The following is an 18,606-nucleotide window of genomic DNA, read 5'->3' as shown; positions in this document are numbered from 1 at the left end:
ATAATAAATGTTTTTCTATTTGCGTCGGTGACAGATCTGTTACAATACCAAAAACAGAATCGTAACACCTGAAAGCGGTTCTATAATAGGGGTAGTACAATTTACTAAAGTCTAGAGGATTCTGGCAGCATCAGCAAATACGCGCTAATATCCCAAAGCCGACAAAGGTTTCAATTGTTTTTTGCCAACCATCATAAAATTTTCCAGAATTTTAAAATTCTTACTTTTGATTTAAAAACGGCTCGAAAGGTGCAAAATAGAAAAAATAGTATTAAAAAACCCGTTTCATGAGGCGTTTATTCCATTCGTCCTTTATAAAACTCGCGTTTTGCGACTCGTTTTATAAACTTGGACTCATGAAATAAACACTTCCTTATGAAACTCGTTTTTTAATATAGGTACTATTTTTGGGCGCTATTCTACTTTCGACTGCATTGAATTTATTTGTGTCTCATACCATCATTATCAGAATAATAACTTTGTAATTCGTCGAGGAAACGAGGCTTTCACGACCGATCTGTTGAGAGTTTAGTTTCTGGGTATTTTCTGTCAGGTAGAAATGCAAATAGACGGTCAACAATCCTGGAAACCAGCGGAATCTTATAATTCAATTCTAAATAAATTTGTTGGGGGTAAAAGAATAAATTTTTCTTTAAAAGGATCTTATGAAGGTAGATGCTATGCTGCAACAATTAGTTATCACACAAAAGGTCAATTTATTTCTACGATATCTCAGGAATTAAATAATGGTAATATAGGAAAATATACAATGGAATATAGTGAGAAAGTAAATAAATTACGTCAAAACAGAAAGGTAACGGGTCGAAAAGTTAAAAATCGTGCTTGCAGCACCGATTCAGATTATAGTCAAAACTGTGAGGCATTTAGTGCGATTCTGTTTCAAAATTTAGCAAGATTGTTATTGAACAATATTGATTTTGCACAGATCCAACCAATCAACAGCTTCATATCATAGCAACTCCAACATTGTTATATAGCAATATTGGTAAATTTTAAAACAGAATCGTACAATTACCAGAATTTCCAGACATGTCTACGGATAAATATGAAAATGCCAAGATTAAATTTTTGAATGAGGTTTCTAGCGTCAACATTTCTGATATAGAACAAAAAACTCGAGGGCAAAATTCAAATCCTGAATGGTATAGAGAACAATCATTTCGACTTATGGTTAGTAAATTCGGGAAAATTTGTAAAATGCGTTTAAATACTGACACTGCAAATACGGTAAATGAAATTTTATATTCAGAAAAATCATCCACTCGAAATTCTGTACCTAAACCACTGTTACATGGAATGCAAAATGAAGAAAAAGTGAAAGAAAAATTCCGCACGTGAAATAATAATTGAAGAAGGTATAAAAAATAAGATTATTGATTATTTAACAATAGATGACGAAAAGTATATAAAATTAAAAACATCTCACCCGTATTATTATCAAGTACAAGGTCAATTGCACGTCACCAATCGCAATATTTGTTACTTCGTTGTTTACACTCCAACGAAAGAGAAATTCAATTCGGATTTAAAATACTGCATAATTAAAAAAGACGATAGATTCTGGTGTGAAAATATGGAAAATCACTTGGAAGAATTTTATTTTGGGGCTTTACTTCCGGAATTAGTAGATCCTAGACATAAAAGAACACAGCCGATTAGAAGAATACTAAAAAAAGAGTTATAATTTTCCATGGTTTAATCTTCTAAATTTAATTCAATTCTAATTTCTAGTCATTTAGATAAGGAATAAATAAATTTATTAAAATTTTTATATCAGTTTTTGAAAAACAGATTTTTGTTAAAATAATAATACATTTTTTATAATTAAAGAAAGTTGATAAGTCGCACTAATTTAATGGAGATAGGGCTATTGCTGAGGCCTTCATAAGAGCCAACCCATCAATTAGAGTACCTCTGAGGTGATGCGGAAAACCCTTGTGAAATTATTTTATCATATTGACCAATACCTCCTACTGCGTGCTGTTAGTAGCCGACCAAATTCTAGTAATAACGACATGGATATTATGTACCTCCTTGTTTACGCGCCTTACTTACCGCAAACATTTGGAAGAGTCGTTTCACTTATTACCTGCTGAGACCCTCATAAATCTTCCCTCTTATTGTAAGTTGTGTTGCCTATTTCTTATTTTATTTTAAAATTCGTTATCTATAAATTCTATCTTTGCTTACAAAATATCACCTTAAACAAAAATCTACGATTGTAGCTGAATAGATAACATTAACAGCTACATATTGAGTGTAATTTCAATATAAAAATCTTATTTTCGAGGGAGTTATGACGATTCCCGTTTTTAGCATTAATACGGTTTTTTTCAAATATACAAATATTTAAAAAAATCTGTCAACGTAGCGTCACTGATACAGATATTACCAATATGTAGACACATCGACCGCTTTTTCAAAGTTAAAAATGTGGGCTGAAACACGATCCGCGTTTGCACCATTTTCCTCGATTTTGCCTAGTAGTTCACAGCACCCTTAAGGATAAACTGGAGTAACATTGAAAAATGGCCAAATTTGCTTAAAATTGGTACAATAGTCCTTTCATCCATTCTAAAGTACTGTGCCAAATTTAAAAAAAATTGGTCGAGGAATTTTAAAGTTATTACCTTTTAAAGTTTCGGGATATTTTACACGTGTTCTTATGAGAAATGGAGCAATGGTCGCATAAAAATTGATAAAAAACACATTTCAAAAAGGCCAATTTTTCTTAAATTTTTCACACATAAAGTATCGATGTCGTAGAATTTTCTAATGAATTTACAAAAAAAGTTGGTCGAGGATTTTCCTTGTAATCGCTAATTACATGTGGAAAAACACGGTTTTTGAGGTTATGTATCTGTTTTAATTTCAATAAAAGTGAACAAAATGCATATAATTGACGTCGGTATGCAACATTACACTCATATCGCACGTTTTACTGCAGTTACGTTAAGAACTTTAACAGAAATCAATGAAAATAGAAATTCAGTGTGCTTTTGTTTACTTTCACGTACAGTCTTAGTCAAAAGATTGTAAAATCACATGTAAGTAATTATCTAAATATCAAGAAAATAAACACAAAATTTACTTGCAACTCATTACAATTCGTTTCCAAAAATTAAAAACTATTTTTTCAAATATTGATTTCTCGTAATAAACGTTTCATAGCATTATAAGAATTCCGCAACTTTTTCCTGAGATTGTTACTCCAGTTCATCCTTAAGAATTATAATAATTTTACACAACACTCTTCTCTGGCGCTAATAAAATCATCCTATAGTTCATTTTGAAAATTCTTAGCTTGCCATTTTAGTAATACAGGATTATTCACGTAAGATGACTAGCCTGACCAGGTAAAAATGCAACCCAAAATACATTTTACAAAGCATACATTGTGTTTTGGTATGTAAAAATAAAATCAGGAATCCAAGTAGACATTCTATTAGTGTGAAAGGTATATAAACGAATAATAATGACAGATATCTGTCATTATTGTTTGTTTATATTAGGTAAGTATTTGAAAATGTTTTCGAAAAATGATAGAACCGACATGATTCTACTTACCCACTACTTTCGTCATTTTAATTGCTTATTATTGTAATTAAATCAAACTTAGTTGAGAGAAGTAGGTAGTTTTCTATCAGAACTTGACATTCATACGCTTAAAAACTACCTATGTTGTATGTGCATTATGATAATGTAATACGGATTGAGATAGCTTTGTGAATTGTATTTTGGGTTGCATTTTTATCTGGTCAAGCTCATCATCTTATGTGAATAATTCTGTATATTCCAGAATTTGCAATTAATTTGACTATATCAAATTTAAATAAATGTATCATGGATACCAGCCGGGTAATATGAAAATAATTTGCGAATTTACCAACTCGAAAACTAACAGGCGTTCAATTGAAAAGTTCATCGAATTGGCTTTGATCTTTGTCGCTATCTTTGTCTAACCAACTTAATTTACGATGTTGTTGTCTTTTAAAAAATAAAGTCAAAGCTAACTCGATGAACTTTTCAATTGAACACCTGTTATAATTTTATTTTTGACAGTTCAGATGTTTTTGAGTTAGGTACATTACAATGTTTTAAAATTGTTCACAATTTTGCTTACCAACTTTAGTTCACACTGAGTTATTTATTACTTCCAGTTAAGAATCAATAAAGTAATTACTCTATGAAAGGTAAAGATACTTTATCAATTATACGTCAATGTTTAGTTTCACTTATGCCATGAAAACACTTACAATTAATGTAACAATTTAGTAAAAGTCCAATTGATTACAAGTAGACAATATATTAATTTAGAGAAACAACAATGAAGTGGTATTCTGAAAAGTTGTACGGTTTTATACTTGTTATGTTGAAAATTTGGAAATACACTGCACTTCCGACATATAGCTTGGAAAACCAATGCTCATCACCAGTAGTTGTCAAGAAGACTGGTTTCCACTTTTTGATACTAATTTTTACACTGGGAAATATAATATTATATATAACATATTATGGAGTCGACAGTTCATTGAAAGCTTCTTCATATTTTTTTCAATTTTGTACAATTTGCACCTACAACACTTGCTTAATATCTGTTCTACATATGAAAAGGAAGAAAATGGCCACTCTTTTGATAAATATCTTTTCAATTGAGAGCCACGCTTTGAAATTATTTCACAATTCTAATTGTAGCGACGTTTCTAAATATTTTACAAAATACGCAGCAGCCAAATTTTGCATAATTGTGATGATACTGTACGGTGATTTTTATTATTTTATTAACAATACGAAAGACTTGGTGTTACGTGTTTGTCTATATAGCCAGTGGATTTTCTATTGCATTTCTGAGTTGTCCTTGATTTTTTTCCCTTTAATTCTGAAAAAATTCTATACTGAATTGAACGATTATTTAAAAAATGATGACTTCTCGCTGCGTGAAGCATTCCATTTTATATTATTATTACGCAAATTGGCAAGAAAAATCAACAAATTATTGGAAACTTTATATTTGTTTAAATTCGTGACAGATTGCTGTTTACTCACCAATGATATTTTTCTCGGTGTGTCTGCTGTAATAACTGAAAAGAGAAATTTTGCGTCTTATGGGATTCTAATCGTTGTCATTTGCGTGTGGTTTGTGACTATATTTTTGCACGATTTGATTGTTACCGATCTGCTTGAAAAAGTTTTGGAACAGGTTTCGTAAAAAAATAATATAGCCATATGTGCATGGTTAAAGTTTATTTGTTTGCAGGATAATATAATGATGGATAAAATCATTGAAATTTCAAGGAATACAATGGTGTTATATAAATTTGTATGGATTTTTTAATAGTAATATGATATACAGTTGACATGCAAATTTTAGGAACCAGTGTCAGCTTTGGATCAAATACTAAATCCCCTAAAATTTACTGTTTGGGGTTCTTTACCTTTAAATTGGACAATTATCTACACAGTATGTTAATAATCTCAATTCAGTACTTCATCTAATACTTATTTGTCAATTATTACAGATGATCGTTGCCATTATTACATATTTAACATATATAATCCAATTTAGCAAAACCTAGTAAGTGAATGTAACTGCAGATAGCATTTATCAACACTGTTTTCAAAAAATCTTTTGCATTTATCAATGTTTAACAAAATTCTCAGTTATACAGGGTGTCGCAAAATTAACGTATTCCAAGTCGGGGGTCTTGTAGAGAAAAATCTCAGGAATCCCGAAAAAATAAAATAAAAAATATAGAGGAGGTCTTTACAAAGATATATGGGTCTGAAGGTTCAAACATTTCATCATGTATTCTTCAAATAAAAAATATAAATGGTTGACATTCATTTTGAAATATGGTGAGGATGATTATGTAAAATTATGTAAAATATAAATGAAAAGACATTTCATGAAATTGAAATTTTTGTTCAGAAGGGAAGTACAACATAGCTAGAATATTAATCAGGTACTTTTGAACAAATATTGGCAACTTTGATATTTTTTTCAAAGTGACAGCTATTTTTTTTAACATTTTTACTTGGTCAACAGAATGTCCCCTACTAAGCCCCGAACTCGGAATGCGATAATTTTAAGACACCCTGTATACACATACAAAGTGATCAAAAAGAAAACAAATCAGAGAAGGCGTTGCAAATTATCGGTCATGTCGCAGCGGAATCCTATGCATGTGCATAGACAATGGTTTTCACAAAAACTAATTTATATTCTATTTCCTGTGCTTGGAAGGAAATAGCTACGCTCTTGGCAAACATGTTTTCTACAGAAAGCTACGTTTTACAATTTTAATTGCTGTGACGTCTCCAAATATTTTGTAAAATATGCGACGGTCGAATTTTTTACGGTACTGGCGATAGTTGTCCGTGACAGCTACTACGCCACCAAAGACGAAAAGAATCTCGTATTTCGAGCACGTTTTTATTGTCAGTGGCCTTTCAAATGCTCTTCTGACCTGTCCTCGATCTTTTCCTCATAATTTTGCACTGAATTTAATAATTATCTAAGAATTGATAACTTCTTACACAAACAAATACAAATTGTTTTCTTGCTACGTAAACTGACAAAAACATTACTTAACCAATTGTTGGAAATTATATTATTTTGTAAATTATTAGCAGACCGCTTGCAATCAATAACGATAATTTTTGGTGTACAAGAGTATATAACATCTGAAGGAAACTTTTTATGGTACCTATGTGTTTCGATCTTTATCATTTTTCTTTGATTCGTAACTGTACCTTTTTTATTATTACAGAAAAATTTTAGAATAGAATGTTGAAGAGTTTTTTTTTATACCAATGCTGCCTTGTCTTGGCCTCATAGGTCAACAGATTTATCACCGGTAGAACATCTATGGAACTAGTGAACAGTAGACTCGAACACTTGTAAAACTGTGACTGTTTACCTAAGTAATCCTGGGCGTACTCATTTACACCTGAATACATTTTGGACCAAATGTTCAATAATTTATTTGTCAATTTCAAATATATATTTTGACAACATTTGCTGCGGTTTTTACTCTTCATAATCATAATCTTCATCGTTTGTTGTTTTGATTTTGAAGCATGTAAGAAGAGGTGGAATTGAACACTCGCACTGGATTTTGTAATGAGAAGTGACAGTGCGTTCAAACGACTGACCAACTTTTATTGTTGTATTACCAAATCGACAGAACTCATCTAAAGAAGAAAAATAAATACCCTAGTCGTTAGCACAAACAGATTTCTGCATTTACCTGATTTGGCATCTCCCGTTACAACTTCTGAATTGTCAGCTTAAAACGATTGAATTAAAATCACACCAAATAATATTTTTGTAAACTTACGACCAACATAAGTACTCGGACAACAAACAATTCCCCCTTTAGACTCCTTAGCGTATACAGGTGCCCAATTTTTTCCTAGGATTGGAGCTGTCCACGCAAGCTGGACCCCACAAACCCGCCTTCTACAGACGGGTTCCTCAATTTTACCAGTAAAACCCTTTTGACATATACAGTTATGACACGAATCTTGTGGTAGAAACTCTTGACCTTCTTTGTATTCCTTACCGTTGAAATTACACCTCGCTACATTTTCGTAAGGTTCTGAAATACCGAAATTTGAAAGTGCTCAAGCTCTGGTGTCTATGATTTACTACAAATTTTTCCGGTTGCACAACATTCACTAAACGAGTAGGTCATCGTACAATTAGGATTAATGCCCGCAAAATAGTCACATACCAGGTCGGGACACTCGATACCGGCAAATCTTCAATGATTCAATGAATTAACAATAATAATCAGTCAATTATTATCTTACTCAGAAGAATAAGCATTTTCGACGCAGCGGCAATCATTTAGACAGCGACTTTTTGTGTCTGGAATTTTTTCATCAATTTCGTAACTTTTGCCTTTGTAATAACACTTAGCGGAGTCGAGTTTTCCAAAATCTTTGCATTCAAATTTGACAGGGCACGTTGATGAGTTGCTATAAATCGGGGTGCAGTTTAATTCTTCGTACAGTAAAATCCCGAGCTTGTCACAATTTTCAGCTACAAAATTACTATCAAGTATTCGGTTATTTAAAAAATTCATCATTTTACCAAAAACGTTTGCCAGAATGGCAAACTGTACAATCAGAATTAGTTGACGCATTTGCGGTTTTATCCACACGAAGCCAAGAACAGTACTGATACGAAAATTGTTTACAATTTTTATATCTAATTATAATATTGTGACCTTGTTCACACTTGCTTCTTAATAATTTGACCTTGCTTGGTTTATAAATTTTAAAAGTGTAAAGTCTTAAATTGTTTACTTTATTTGCCCTCTGGCTTTCGGATTCCTGATTAAAAACATAAAAATACAATTGCAAAAATTAATATATTTTTTCGCATTTTGTACAGTAATATTATATTACTGTACCCAAAATCGTACAGTAATAGGTCACATTACAGCATAACAACGATTACTGTATTATTTTTCCTTCTTTTGCACTCTCTCTTTCTCCCCAGGTATTCCGGAATTTCCTCTCTGTCATACACCTCTTATACTTCCTGTTGTATCTGGATTTTTTATTCTTTTCCTTCTTTCTTGCTTGTCCGTGTCTTTGTCCCTTTCACTCAGCTCTACATTCATCCATCTTCCTTTTGTTCTTAATCTTTCCACTTCTTCACTGGCATATCCGTTTCTCTGATAGTATTTTTCTCTCTCCTTCTTCTGCTTCTTTTTCTTTTTTCTCCAACATTCCGTTAGTATCCGGTACTTTTCCTTTCCATCCACTCCCCTTTCACTCTCAGCATATTCCTCTTGCATTTTCGCCTCACTGTGTAACTTGGCGTTTCTCTATCCACTCCTAGCAGCCATCTCAAATATTTTTCTTGCACTTTCTCTACTTCTTCTTGTTCCTTCCATCCTCAGATCTTATTCTTGCTTTTTCCAAAACCGAAACAGTCTCACTTTCCTTTAAGTAAATGTAGCTCTGAGAAAAAATTATAAATAATATACAGGTGTTCCAGAACCCGCGGATCAAATTTAAACTGTATATTCCTTGATGGTAATGAAGGTAAAAAACGTTTAGAAAAATATTCAGGGTGCAACAGCTTTTTAGTTATGAATTAATCAAATTGACCAATAGAGCTCGATCTAATTTTCCCTTTATGAGAAAATTGAGTACCTTCCCTCAATTGCCAAGCAACGTATAATTCGATGAATCATAAAATTATTTTCAATATTTATCTGGTCGACTTGTCGGAGCAGACGTCAAAAGTGACAGCTACTTTTGAAATAAACAAAAATGGGATAATTTCGCCAAAGGCAGGTTAACAAATGTATAAGAATCTAAATCAGGAAACGCAAGAAGTTTCTTCTTCCGGCAATGAATGAGATATGGTTTGTTATGAGTGAAAATTTCCAGAGCAATTGTAACCTTGAGGGGTATGGAAAATTGACGGGAGGGATATGATGAATTGAACCTTTGTTGATGGAAGGTAAAATGGCGACGTAGCGTCAAGTGAGTAATATTACTACCTTAAAAATCTTAGTAAAAAGTGAAATATGCAGGGCCTGTGAAGTGAATCGGAATCACAAGAAATTTATCCTGATTCCTGTGCATACACTCTGCAGCTGCAACACTGCAACGTATTAGCGCAGCGACACGAGCGGGACTCGTCATCGTCGAAATGAAAGAAAAGACTTTGAGGAACATTCTTGACATTGCATTGCAAAAAAGCTGGAGTTACACGTAGGTTTTGAACAACAGATCAAGCATAGTGGCAGTTCTGAAAGAAAGAAGACAAAACTGAATTGAAAATTGAACTAACCTATTTATTTTAGCATCATTATTAGTAAAAATTTAAGATAAAATTTTATAACTTAAACGATGTAGAATGCAACAAATGAAATAAAAAACATGCAAAATAAAAAGAATAATTTATAACGAGTGTTCAAAATGACCACCTTTCATCTGAAGGAATAGGCAAGCTCGTTTTATGAAATTTTTCCTTGCCAGTCTAAGCATATTCGTGAATTTTGTCATTTAGTTCTTCTAAAATATTGATAGGTTCGCGGTAAATATAGTTCTTCAAATATACTACTTTTACTGTCGTCATCAAAGGACTGAAGAACAGCATCTTCAGTCTCTGGCGTTCTAACTTCTCGCTGGAAACCACCAATTTTTTGTCAGGACCCAGTGCCTCGAGCACGATCCACCAACCGTAGAAATACGTTATAATTTGGATGTGGCAAATGTCGTGGAAAACGTATTGCATATTCCCTTGTATCCTCACGTGCATTGCGCCCGCACTCTCCATAAAGAATGAGCATTTCGGTATACTCTACAGCTGTATTCATGATTTCAATATGAAGTTTGACAATTTCGAATCAAATTATCACTTGACGTTGTCAAAATCTTCACAGTTGCCCAAATATTTACTTGAAATTCCATACCATTCTTACTAGAATTATGTTGCTAGGCAATTCAAACTGTTGGTTAAATTTACGTGAAATTCAAATTAACAGCATCCTTCTGATTGGTCAACTTTAAGTATTCATTACAAAGAATCGATTATACCGTGTCCTTTTTTTTACACGCTATTGCTTTCAGTTATCACCAAGGAAAACGCACTGTAAGTTTGATCCGCGAGTTCCGGGACACCTGTATAAAAGGTAAGAATAAAAAGCTAGAGGAACTACTTTACAAAAAAACTTTCAATAACGTCTGATTAATACAGCTTGCAAAAACTCATTCATAAAAACCCCAGATTTGATATTGTTGTCATTGTATACATGATATTGAGGTGAGTTCAGCTATTATTATGCACTTGAATCTGATGCATGTCTTTTCAGTTCTGAAATTTTGCAAAAATGAAACTTACTTCCTGTCTTTTTTTGGGTTTTATGACAATTTCAACTGTTATAACTACGTCCAGTACTTTTTCAAAATTGTAATTTATTTATTTCAACAAAATAAACTTGCAGCTGCACAATGTGACAGCCTTGGAGTTAACCTGTATCATGACTTGGGATGTATTCCTCACTATGACGAATGTAACTTTTGTCCAATAAAATACACTTGTCAAGGTCTAGGTCCATGGGACAAGTATTGTCATTTTCGAGGACAGACTTATGCCAATACGGAAATCGTTGAAGACAGTTTATCGTCCCCCTCGTGTGATAAAGCATGTTTTTGCTCCATATCAGAAAGGTTTGACACTTAATCTCTACGCACCACTTACATTAACTACTCAAATAGTGTTAGACCGTCCTTTATCTGTGCTGTTCTGGATTGTCCTGAATGGTTAGGCGTAAGGCCAAAACCTGGATGTTACTTGAATTATTCACTGGATGATTGTTGTTCAGTTGGGGAAATCTGCCGTAACTTTTGAAGGTACTTTTTTTGTAGAGAAATGAAGTTTTCTTTCAGCTCCCTTTGATGATCTTGAAAAATGTGTGGTCGAGGGAAAAGAGTACATGGAAGGACAAGCGTTCCTGCCTAAGAATTCGTGTATGAAGTGTATTTGTCAGAAAGGATTTTCTGACAAAATAGAAGAACCGTTTTGCAAACCAATGCCTTGTGGACAGCAACTCAAGAATTGGAAGCACATTCAAGACAGATGTGCCCCTTTGTATGAAAAAAATTTAGATGCGCTTTGTTGTCCCATCGGTTGGGTTTGTCGTAAGTTTTGTTTGTTATCAAATGTAATGTTTAAATCACAAAATCTTTTTAGCTGATGGTACTGAAGTTATTGGAGGCGATTCGCGGTCAGGTAGTATTTAAATTTCACAATTTTCAGATAAAATATTAGAACGTTTTAGATGACGTTTGTGTATTTGGGGAGAGGGTGTTAAAAATTGGTCAAGTGTTTGAAAAATTCAATGTAATCAGTCAGTTAGGTAAAAGATTTTCTAAAATCGAATGCAAATGCATAATTCCTCCATTGTTGACATGTACTGATGTAAATTGAAATGTTCTCTAGAAGTTAGTTGGTACACTAAATGTTTTTACAAATTGCAGTTCACTGAAAAAATAATTAACATGTGTTTTTAACTGTTGTAAAATGTTGTCACTTTTTTAATTATAATGTTCAGCTTATGAAGTTATTTAGCTATGTTTCTATCCCCAAATTCACGTTTAAAGACAATGCAAGTGTATAAACCAAAATTTTCAAAATAAAAAGACATTATTTCATGTTGTTGTTCTTTATTAGAATAATATTTGTGTGGTATTTATTTTAACTACTCCTACCTATTACCTACTAAGCTAAAATAATTTTTGGAGATTGCGAAAAATTCACTAGTTAATTCGCTGGTTCTTTGCAAATCAAGAGATCAAGATCACTTCTTGGCCCAAGGTTCATTCCCAAGTCTTCCCCCAATTTCACCACTTGCTTTCTTCACTTACAGCTCAAAACGAAAAGTGCATAAAATAAGCAGCGCATAAATAAAATCACGAAAACCCTTGTTTAATGTGATCTGAAGCTCCCCTTAAGGGCTCCATATATGCTCCGGAAATCCTCAGAGGAAAAACTGTGCAGTCCTGGCCTTCAGTATTTCCGGATTTGGCCTGAATACTCCTTCCTCCATACACGATCCGGAAATCCTCTGAGAAAAAACTGTGCAGTCCAGGCCTTTCTTTACTTATATTCGTTGTATAATTGACGAAGAAAAGTGTTGTTTTTCGCCACCTATTGTGTTGCTTTTATTATCAAAGAAGCACACATAATTATCTTCTCGCCAGAATGAGCTTAAACAAATCGTCCTGTGTGAGGAAAATGCCCCTTTTTGCTTACTCGATTGTTTGAACCCACGGATACTTTACTGATACGGTCGGAGCGAAAGCTAAAATAGTGGTGGGGAGCGAGTGCCGGTGACGTCACAATTTACCCACTGTTGTGGTACAGCATTCGCTTTGTTTGTTCCGCTAGTTTTCCCACCAAAATATTCGTCTATTTTTAATGGAGCCAATAAAAACGCTACTGCATTAATTTTTTAATGTTTATTTGCAATCAATTTTATTGTATAAGTGTTTTAGATAGCATTTTATCCACGCAAGAATGTTTAAAGGCGAGTGCGAACGCACGAGCGTTTAATACCTACCTCTTTTTAAATGGATAAAATGCGACTAAAACACGAATGCAATAATAACGTTTTATTAAAGTAAAGGTCCATACACAATGGCGTTAACGTTACGTCGATGTTAAAACGTTAATGTTAACGTTAGATCTAGAAATTCAAAATTACATGTATTTCATTGCGGACTGTTCACAATGACGTTATGATGAAAATTAATGTTGCATGAGATTGTTAGCGTTAACGTTAGTTCTAGAAATGTTCTGGATTCTTAACGTTACATTCTAACAATAGCCAACGGAAATAGCTTATAAAAAGTACTGAAATACATGTAATTAGATCTAACGTTAACATTAACGTTTTAACATCGACGTAACGTTAACGCCATTGTGAAAGGGCTGTAACGAATGGGAATCTGTGTGTTACTCCAAATATAAATGTTAACGTTAATAAGTAATTATTCAATACATTTCAAATGATTTCTAGGATTAATTAATCTTCCATTTTCACTTATCTAGTAGTTTATTCCGCTAGTGGATAAAATGCTAGTTAATAGGGTTCATAAAAGTGGATAAAAGTCGTTTTAAAATTGTGATTGTGGATAAAAAAAAATTCGGTAACAAAAATGAATGAGTTTGAGGTCACTGAAAACAGCACATTTTTACTGCATTTAGTCACCTTGTTTTTCCCAATATAAAAATTTGAGGGATGCGCTTGATCCAAATCGTCTTCTCTCTTCTCTCCTTCAGATGAACGAATGTTGCCAGATCTAGATAGGTCCGATTGTTCTTGGTGCAATTCTTCTTCCTCCGACACTTCTAGTTCAGATTCTGTCTCGTGATCACTTTTTTCAGCAACACTCACATCCACACTGACATCATCTTCGGCTTCGTCATCGTCTTCGTCAACAGGGCCCTCTTCCCTATTTGACAGAGCGTTAAACCATCTTAGCCATACTTCTGGGTCATTGCTTCTTTCCACGCGTCTTTTTTTGGGGGTAAACATTGTTTTTTCTAAACTGTATTGTATTTATTACACATGCGCCAAAAATTAATAACTAATACTAAGACATCTAGACCCAGAAAATAAGGGATATAAAGGGCGGCACCGCAGCGAGAAACCGTAACGTCGATGGTCACGCATTATGCTGTTTAAGCCTTGATAAGATTTCACATATCAAGTACACATAACAAAACACTGGTAAGGTAGAGAGATTGCTTAGCAACAGCTACTGAGAAGCACACGCAGTTAAAAAAAAAAAAAAAACTAACAGTGTTTGCAAAGAGGTGGTGTACGGTTGTATAGACCAGGTGATTAACGTAGGGTTTTTAAGTGTTGTTTTCTGTGAATACCGTTGTTTAGGTCACCAACTAAATTTTAACAAAATTTGTTGAACAATTGGAATTAAAAGTAAGTAGGTAAAGGCATCCCATTCCCTTGAATAATGCATTTTAGTTGCACTTTCTCAGGCTATTCCTTTTCTAACATGCCGGGGACCAGATGTGCTGTGGCTGTTTGTTCAAACAGTTGGGCTAAAGCTACAAAACAGAAACTCCTAATTTCGTTTCACAAATTTCCAAAAAACAAAGAATTGAGAAATTTGTGGATCAAAGCATGTCGAAGAAAAGATGAATGGAACCCAGATACAAGTCATATATGCAGCGTGCATTTTAAAGAAGAACATTTTGTTGTGGACTTGCGGAGCCAATTGATGAACATTAAAACAAAACGACAATTAATTTCAGGAGGTACTTACAATAACAATTTCAATAAACCTGCTATTTATTAAATACAATTTGAAATATTTTTTAGCTGTTCCTTCGCTTCATGTAAAACCATTACAAACCAGTAAAGAAACTAGGGCAAGGCAATTACGATTGCAAGAACGGGAAAGAAAAGAGATCATAGACAACATTCTTCAAAAAGAAGAAATTGAGAATAAACCAAGCACAAGTACAGGACATTTATCAGAAGTTGAACTAACTTTACCAACTCTTGAGGAAAAATATAGTAAATTATTACAAAACTATGAAGAATTGAAGTGTAAACATGCACAACTTCAACAAAATTTCAGAGACCAAAACAGAGACATTGTGAAAAAAGATAAAGCGGCTGATTCTCTAAAAGCGAAACTTGAACAAGAGGTTACCAATAAAAATCAATTGGAAGAAGCACTGGGAAGAGTATTTACTGCAGCTCAAAGAGATTTATTAACCAAAAAGAAAAAAAAAGTAATTTGGAGCTCTGATGATATATCTCGAGCGTTTACGCTGAGATATTTAAGTAGAAGAGCTTACATTTATGTAAGAAAAACTTTACAATACCCTTTGCCTCACATAGCTACTTTAAAAAAATGGGCAGCTAAATTAAATTTTCGACAAGGTATTTTGCAAGATGTGTTACGATTTATGAAGATTGCTGGAATGAAACTATCTAACTTTGAAAAAGTTACTGTATTAAATTTTGATGAAATGAAAGTTCATTCTACTCATGAATTTGACAAAATAAGAGATGAGATTATAGGACCTCATAGTCAAATGCAGGTTGTAATGGTAAGAGGACTTTTTTCAAACTGGAAGCAACCAATGTATGTGGATTTCGACCAAAAAATGACCCAAAATATATTATTTGACATAATAGTTGAACTCGAAAAAATTGGATACCATGTAGTAGCATGTGTATCAGATTGTGGTGGTGGAAACGTCGGTTTATGGAGTAGTCTGGACATATCAATAGACAAAACTTCCTTTAACAACCCAGTAACTGAAGAGAAAGTATTTATTTTTCCTGATGCTCCACATATCCTTAAGCTGGTAAGAAATTGGTTGTTAGACACTGGTTTCATTATGACCGATGGATCTGAAGTCAACAAAAAACCATTGGAATCTTTGTTACAAGTGGTGGATTCTGAAGTATCGTCGTGTCACAGGTTGACAAAAAAACATCTAGAATGTGTCAAGAGTGAAAGGCAGAATGTTCCTTTGGCGATGCAGCTATTGTCACATACAGTTGCTACTTGTTTAATTCAATATCAGCCAGGTTCCTCAAAAGAGTTAGCAGAACAAACTGGGAAATTTATCGAGCAAGTGTCAACTTGGTTTAGCATTATGAACTCGTATTCTGTGACACATTCAGAACATGTACGGAAGCCATATGGTATTTTTCTTGAAAATCAAAATAATAGCTTAAATGGGATTTACGAAACATTTAAGTCTATGAAGTGTCATGGGAAAAATGTTTTGCAAACTTTTCAGAAGGCCTTATTAATGTCTGTAAAGTCGTTGCAACAATTGTTTATAGAAATGCGAGCCAAATACGATTGTAAATATATTCTTACACATAGGGTGAATCAAAATTGCATCGAAAATTTTTTTTCGCAAGTACGAAATATGGGAGGGTTACATGATCATCCTTCTCCGCTACAATCAATATATAGAATTAGACTGATAGTGTTAGGAAAAAATCCAGGAGTTATCCAAGACCGCCAAAATACTGATAGTTCTCAAGAAGTTCTGGAGGAGTATTTAGTTGCAAATGTTATATCTGGCGCCGAATTGGAAATTTCAGAAAATGAAGTTGTAAATAATATTGACCCATATCACGAAATTGATGATCCCACTACTCGTTCTGAGAGCAGTTTATCTTCTACTTCTACCAGGGAATCCAAAGGAAGTTTTGACACAGTTTCAGAGGCCGATGGTTTTAAATACCTATGTGGATTTATTGCCAGAAAATTTAAGGAAAAATATCCTGATATGGGCATTTACACAAAAGACATTATTTCGGATCATTCGTATTCGCATCCACCGGACTGGCTTCAATTTTTATCATTTGGAGGCTTAACAGTACCAAGTCATAAATGGTTAAAAGAAGCCAGGATTATAGAAAAATATTTTAAAAAATATCATGCAGAAAGGCAGTGGAATTACAAAAAAATTAGTGAATATTGTTTTAAAAAAACATAACATTTCAGAAGATGTTGTTCGAGCATATATAATGCAGAGATATTATATAAGAATTAAATATTTTAATCTAAAAAAAGTTGAAACCATAAAGAGAAAACGGGAAGCTGACTCTGAAAGCAGAAAACTGAAAAAAAATGAAAAAAATTACCACATAATTACCTATTGTATTTTTTCTATATTAGGCAATTTTATACATATGAACATTTGTTGTATTTTACCTATTCCCTTACTCGTATTCTTTAATCTCGTTTTAAAAATTATTATTATACATATAACAAACTATTCCACTACAGTATAACTTATTGTTTTCTTCTAGTGTTTTTATTATTTTGATGAACCTTTTAAGAATCTAAATATGTTACAAAAAATGAAGATTCAATTTGTTATTTTCTAAAATGCCCACGTTGTTTACTTTTTTATTTTGGTATACAAGCATTTTGATTGTAAAAGCACTTTGCAATTATTGTTTTTTATTTGATTTGATTCCAAGAAAACAGAAGTCACCGATGATAACATTCTTCCGCGCTCCGTAGGTTACAAATTGTTATAAGTTAGACGGAGAACATGGGAAAACAGAACAGCGAGAGGTAAATTGTGACGTCAAAACGCGGATAGCAACATGATTGGTCGAGTGCGTTTCGCTCCGACCGTATTAGTAAAGTATCCGTGGTTTGAACCCACCTTTACACAAACAGCTGTTCTGATTTCGCTCGATAAAATAGGTTGCTGCATTACGTTCACATTTATTGATCGTTCGAGCTCCCACTTTCTATTCACAGATGGCTTTCTATTCACAATATCTTTCTGGTTCATTGGAGAGTAGAATTTACATCTCTTTTTGACGAGACTCGGGAAATCCCGAGTCGTATCGCCGGCCGGCAGGATTGTGGTGAAACTTTTATATCCATTCCGGGACAGGAGTAGCTCACCGCTTTGTAAAATTTTACAATGTGTCCTTTTCGATTTTTGCAACTTTTTTTTTTGAGAAATTCTCACAGCACTGCCATAATGCCTTTTCAGATCATTACATCTTGTGCAAATGGATTATACCGGGTGAGCAACAATAACTGTTTCAGTTGGCAATAAAAAATTTTACATGAAATTTTCAAGACTGTGAATTGTACCTATTTCGTTTTGTTTTATTGACCTTATTGATAGCTGGCATACATTTCAAATTTAAACGTCTTGGTTTTTGTAATCGTTTATTAATAAAATGGTTTTCTCTTTGGAATATGACATAAAAGTCACCAAAAGTTACCAGAATTTATTGCCAACTCAAACAGTAATTGTTGCTCACACGGTAATAGTAGATAGATATAATAGCAATTAAACGGGACAGCGCTGGGTGAGGAACAAATTTAAAAAAAATGCAACGACAAGGTTCAGAAAAATAGTAGCAGGTCAGGTCAGGTCAGGTGAGGTTTGTTTGTGCAAGCTGTACATGTTCTTCGAGGTAAAGAAGGTGAATTTTTTTTGCAGAGTACGAGTAGACTTGTTCTAAGATTGGTGGAGTTAGAAAGCGTAGCCCCTTGACAATCCTTAAAGAAAGAATAATT

At 33.4% G+C, this 18,606-nt stretch overlaps 3 protein-coding genes across 3 annotated transcripts; 2 read left to right on the top strand and 1 right to left on the bottom strand.

The window, feature by feature from the left end:
• The first annotated feature begins 4,348 nt into the window (after positions 1-4,348).
• On the top strand, positions 4,349-5,743 carry LOC138138506 (uncharacterized). The gene is made up of 3 exons (XM_069058484.1): positions 4,349-4,831; positions 5,393-5,482; positions 5,541-5,743. The coding sequence occupies exons 1-3, from the start codon at positions 4,349-4,351 to the stop codon at positions 5,595-5,597; spliced, it is 630 nt and encodes a 209-aa protein (XP_068914585.1). The 3' UTR covers positions 5,598-5,743.
• A 1,233-nt stretch (positions 5,744-6,976) lies between these two features.
• On the bottom strand, positions 6,977-8,273 carry LOC138138630 (uncharacterized). The gene is made up of 6 exons (XM_069058618.1): positions 8,120-8,273; positions 7,837-8,068; positions 7,673-7,785; positions 7,362-7,622; positions 7,272-7,310; positions 6,977-7,215 (listed from the first exon to the last, which is right to left on the bottom strand). Exons 1-6 carry the CDS (start codon positions 8,169-8,171, stop codon positions 7,052-7,054), a joined length of 861 nt encoding a protein of 286 aa, XP_068914719.1. The 5' UTR covers positions 8,172-8,273; the 3' UTR covers positions 6,977-7,051.
• A 2,484-nt stretch (positions 8,274-10,757) lies between these two features.
• Positions 10,758-12,108, top strand: LOC138138485 (uncharacterized). Its single transcript, XM_069058454.1, has 7 exons — positions 10,758-10,813; positions 10,863-10,944; positions 10,995-11,220; positions 11,269-11,390; positions 11,440-11,691; positions 11,744-11,782; positions 11,832-12,108. The coding sequence occupies exons 2-7, from the start codon at positions 10,881-10,883 to the stop codon at positions 11,978-11,980; spliced, it is 852 nt and encodes a 283-aa protein (XP_068914555.1). The 5' UTR covers positions 10,758-10,813; positions 10,863-10,880; the 3' UTR covers positions 11,981-12,108.
• The last annotated feature ends 6,498 nt before the right edge of the window (positions 12,109-18,606 follow it).

This window comes from Tenebrio molitor, chromosome 9 (assembly GCF_963966145.1).
Source record: "Tenebrio molitor chromosome 9, icTenMoli1.1, whole genome shotgun sequence".
Classification (NCBI taxonomy): Eukaryota; Metazoa; Arthropoda; class Insecta; order Coleoptera; family Tenebrionidae; genus Tenebrio; species Tenebrio molitor.
This window is presented reverse-complemented; position numbering and strand designations above follow the sequence as displayed.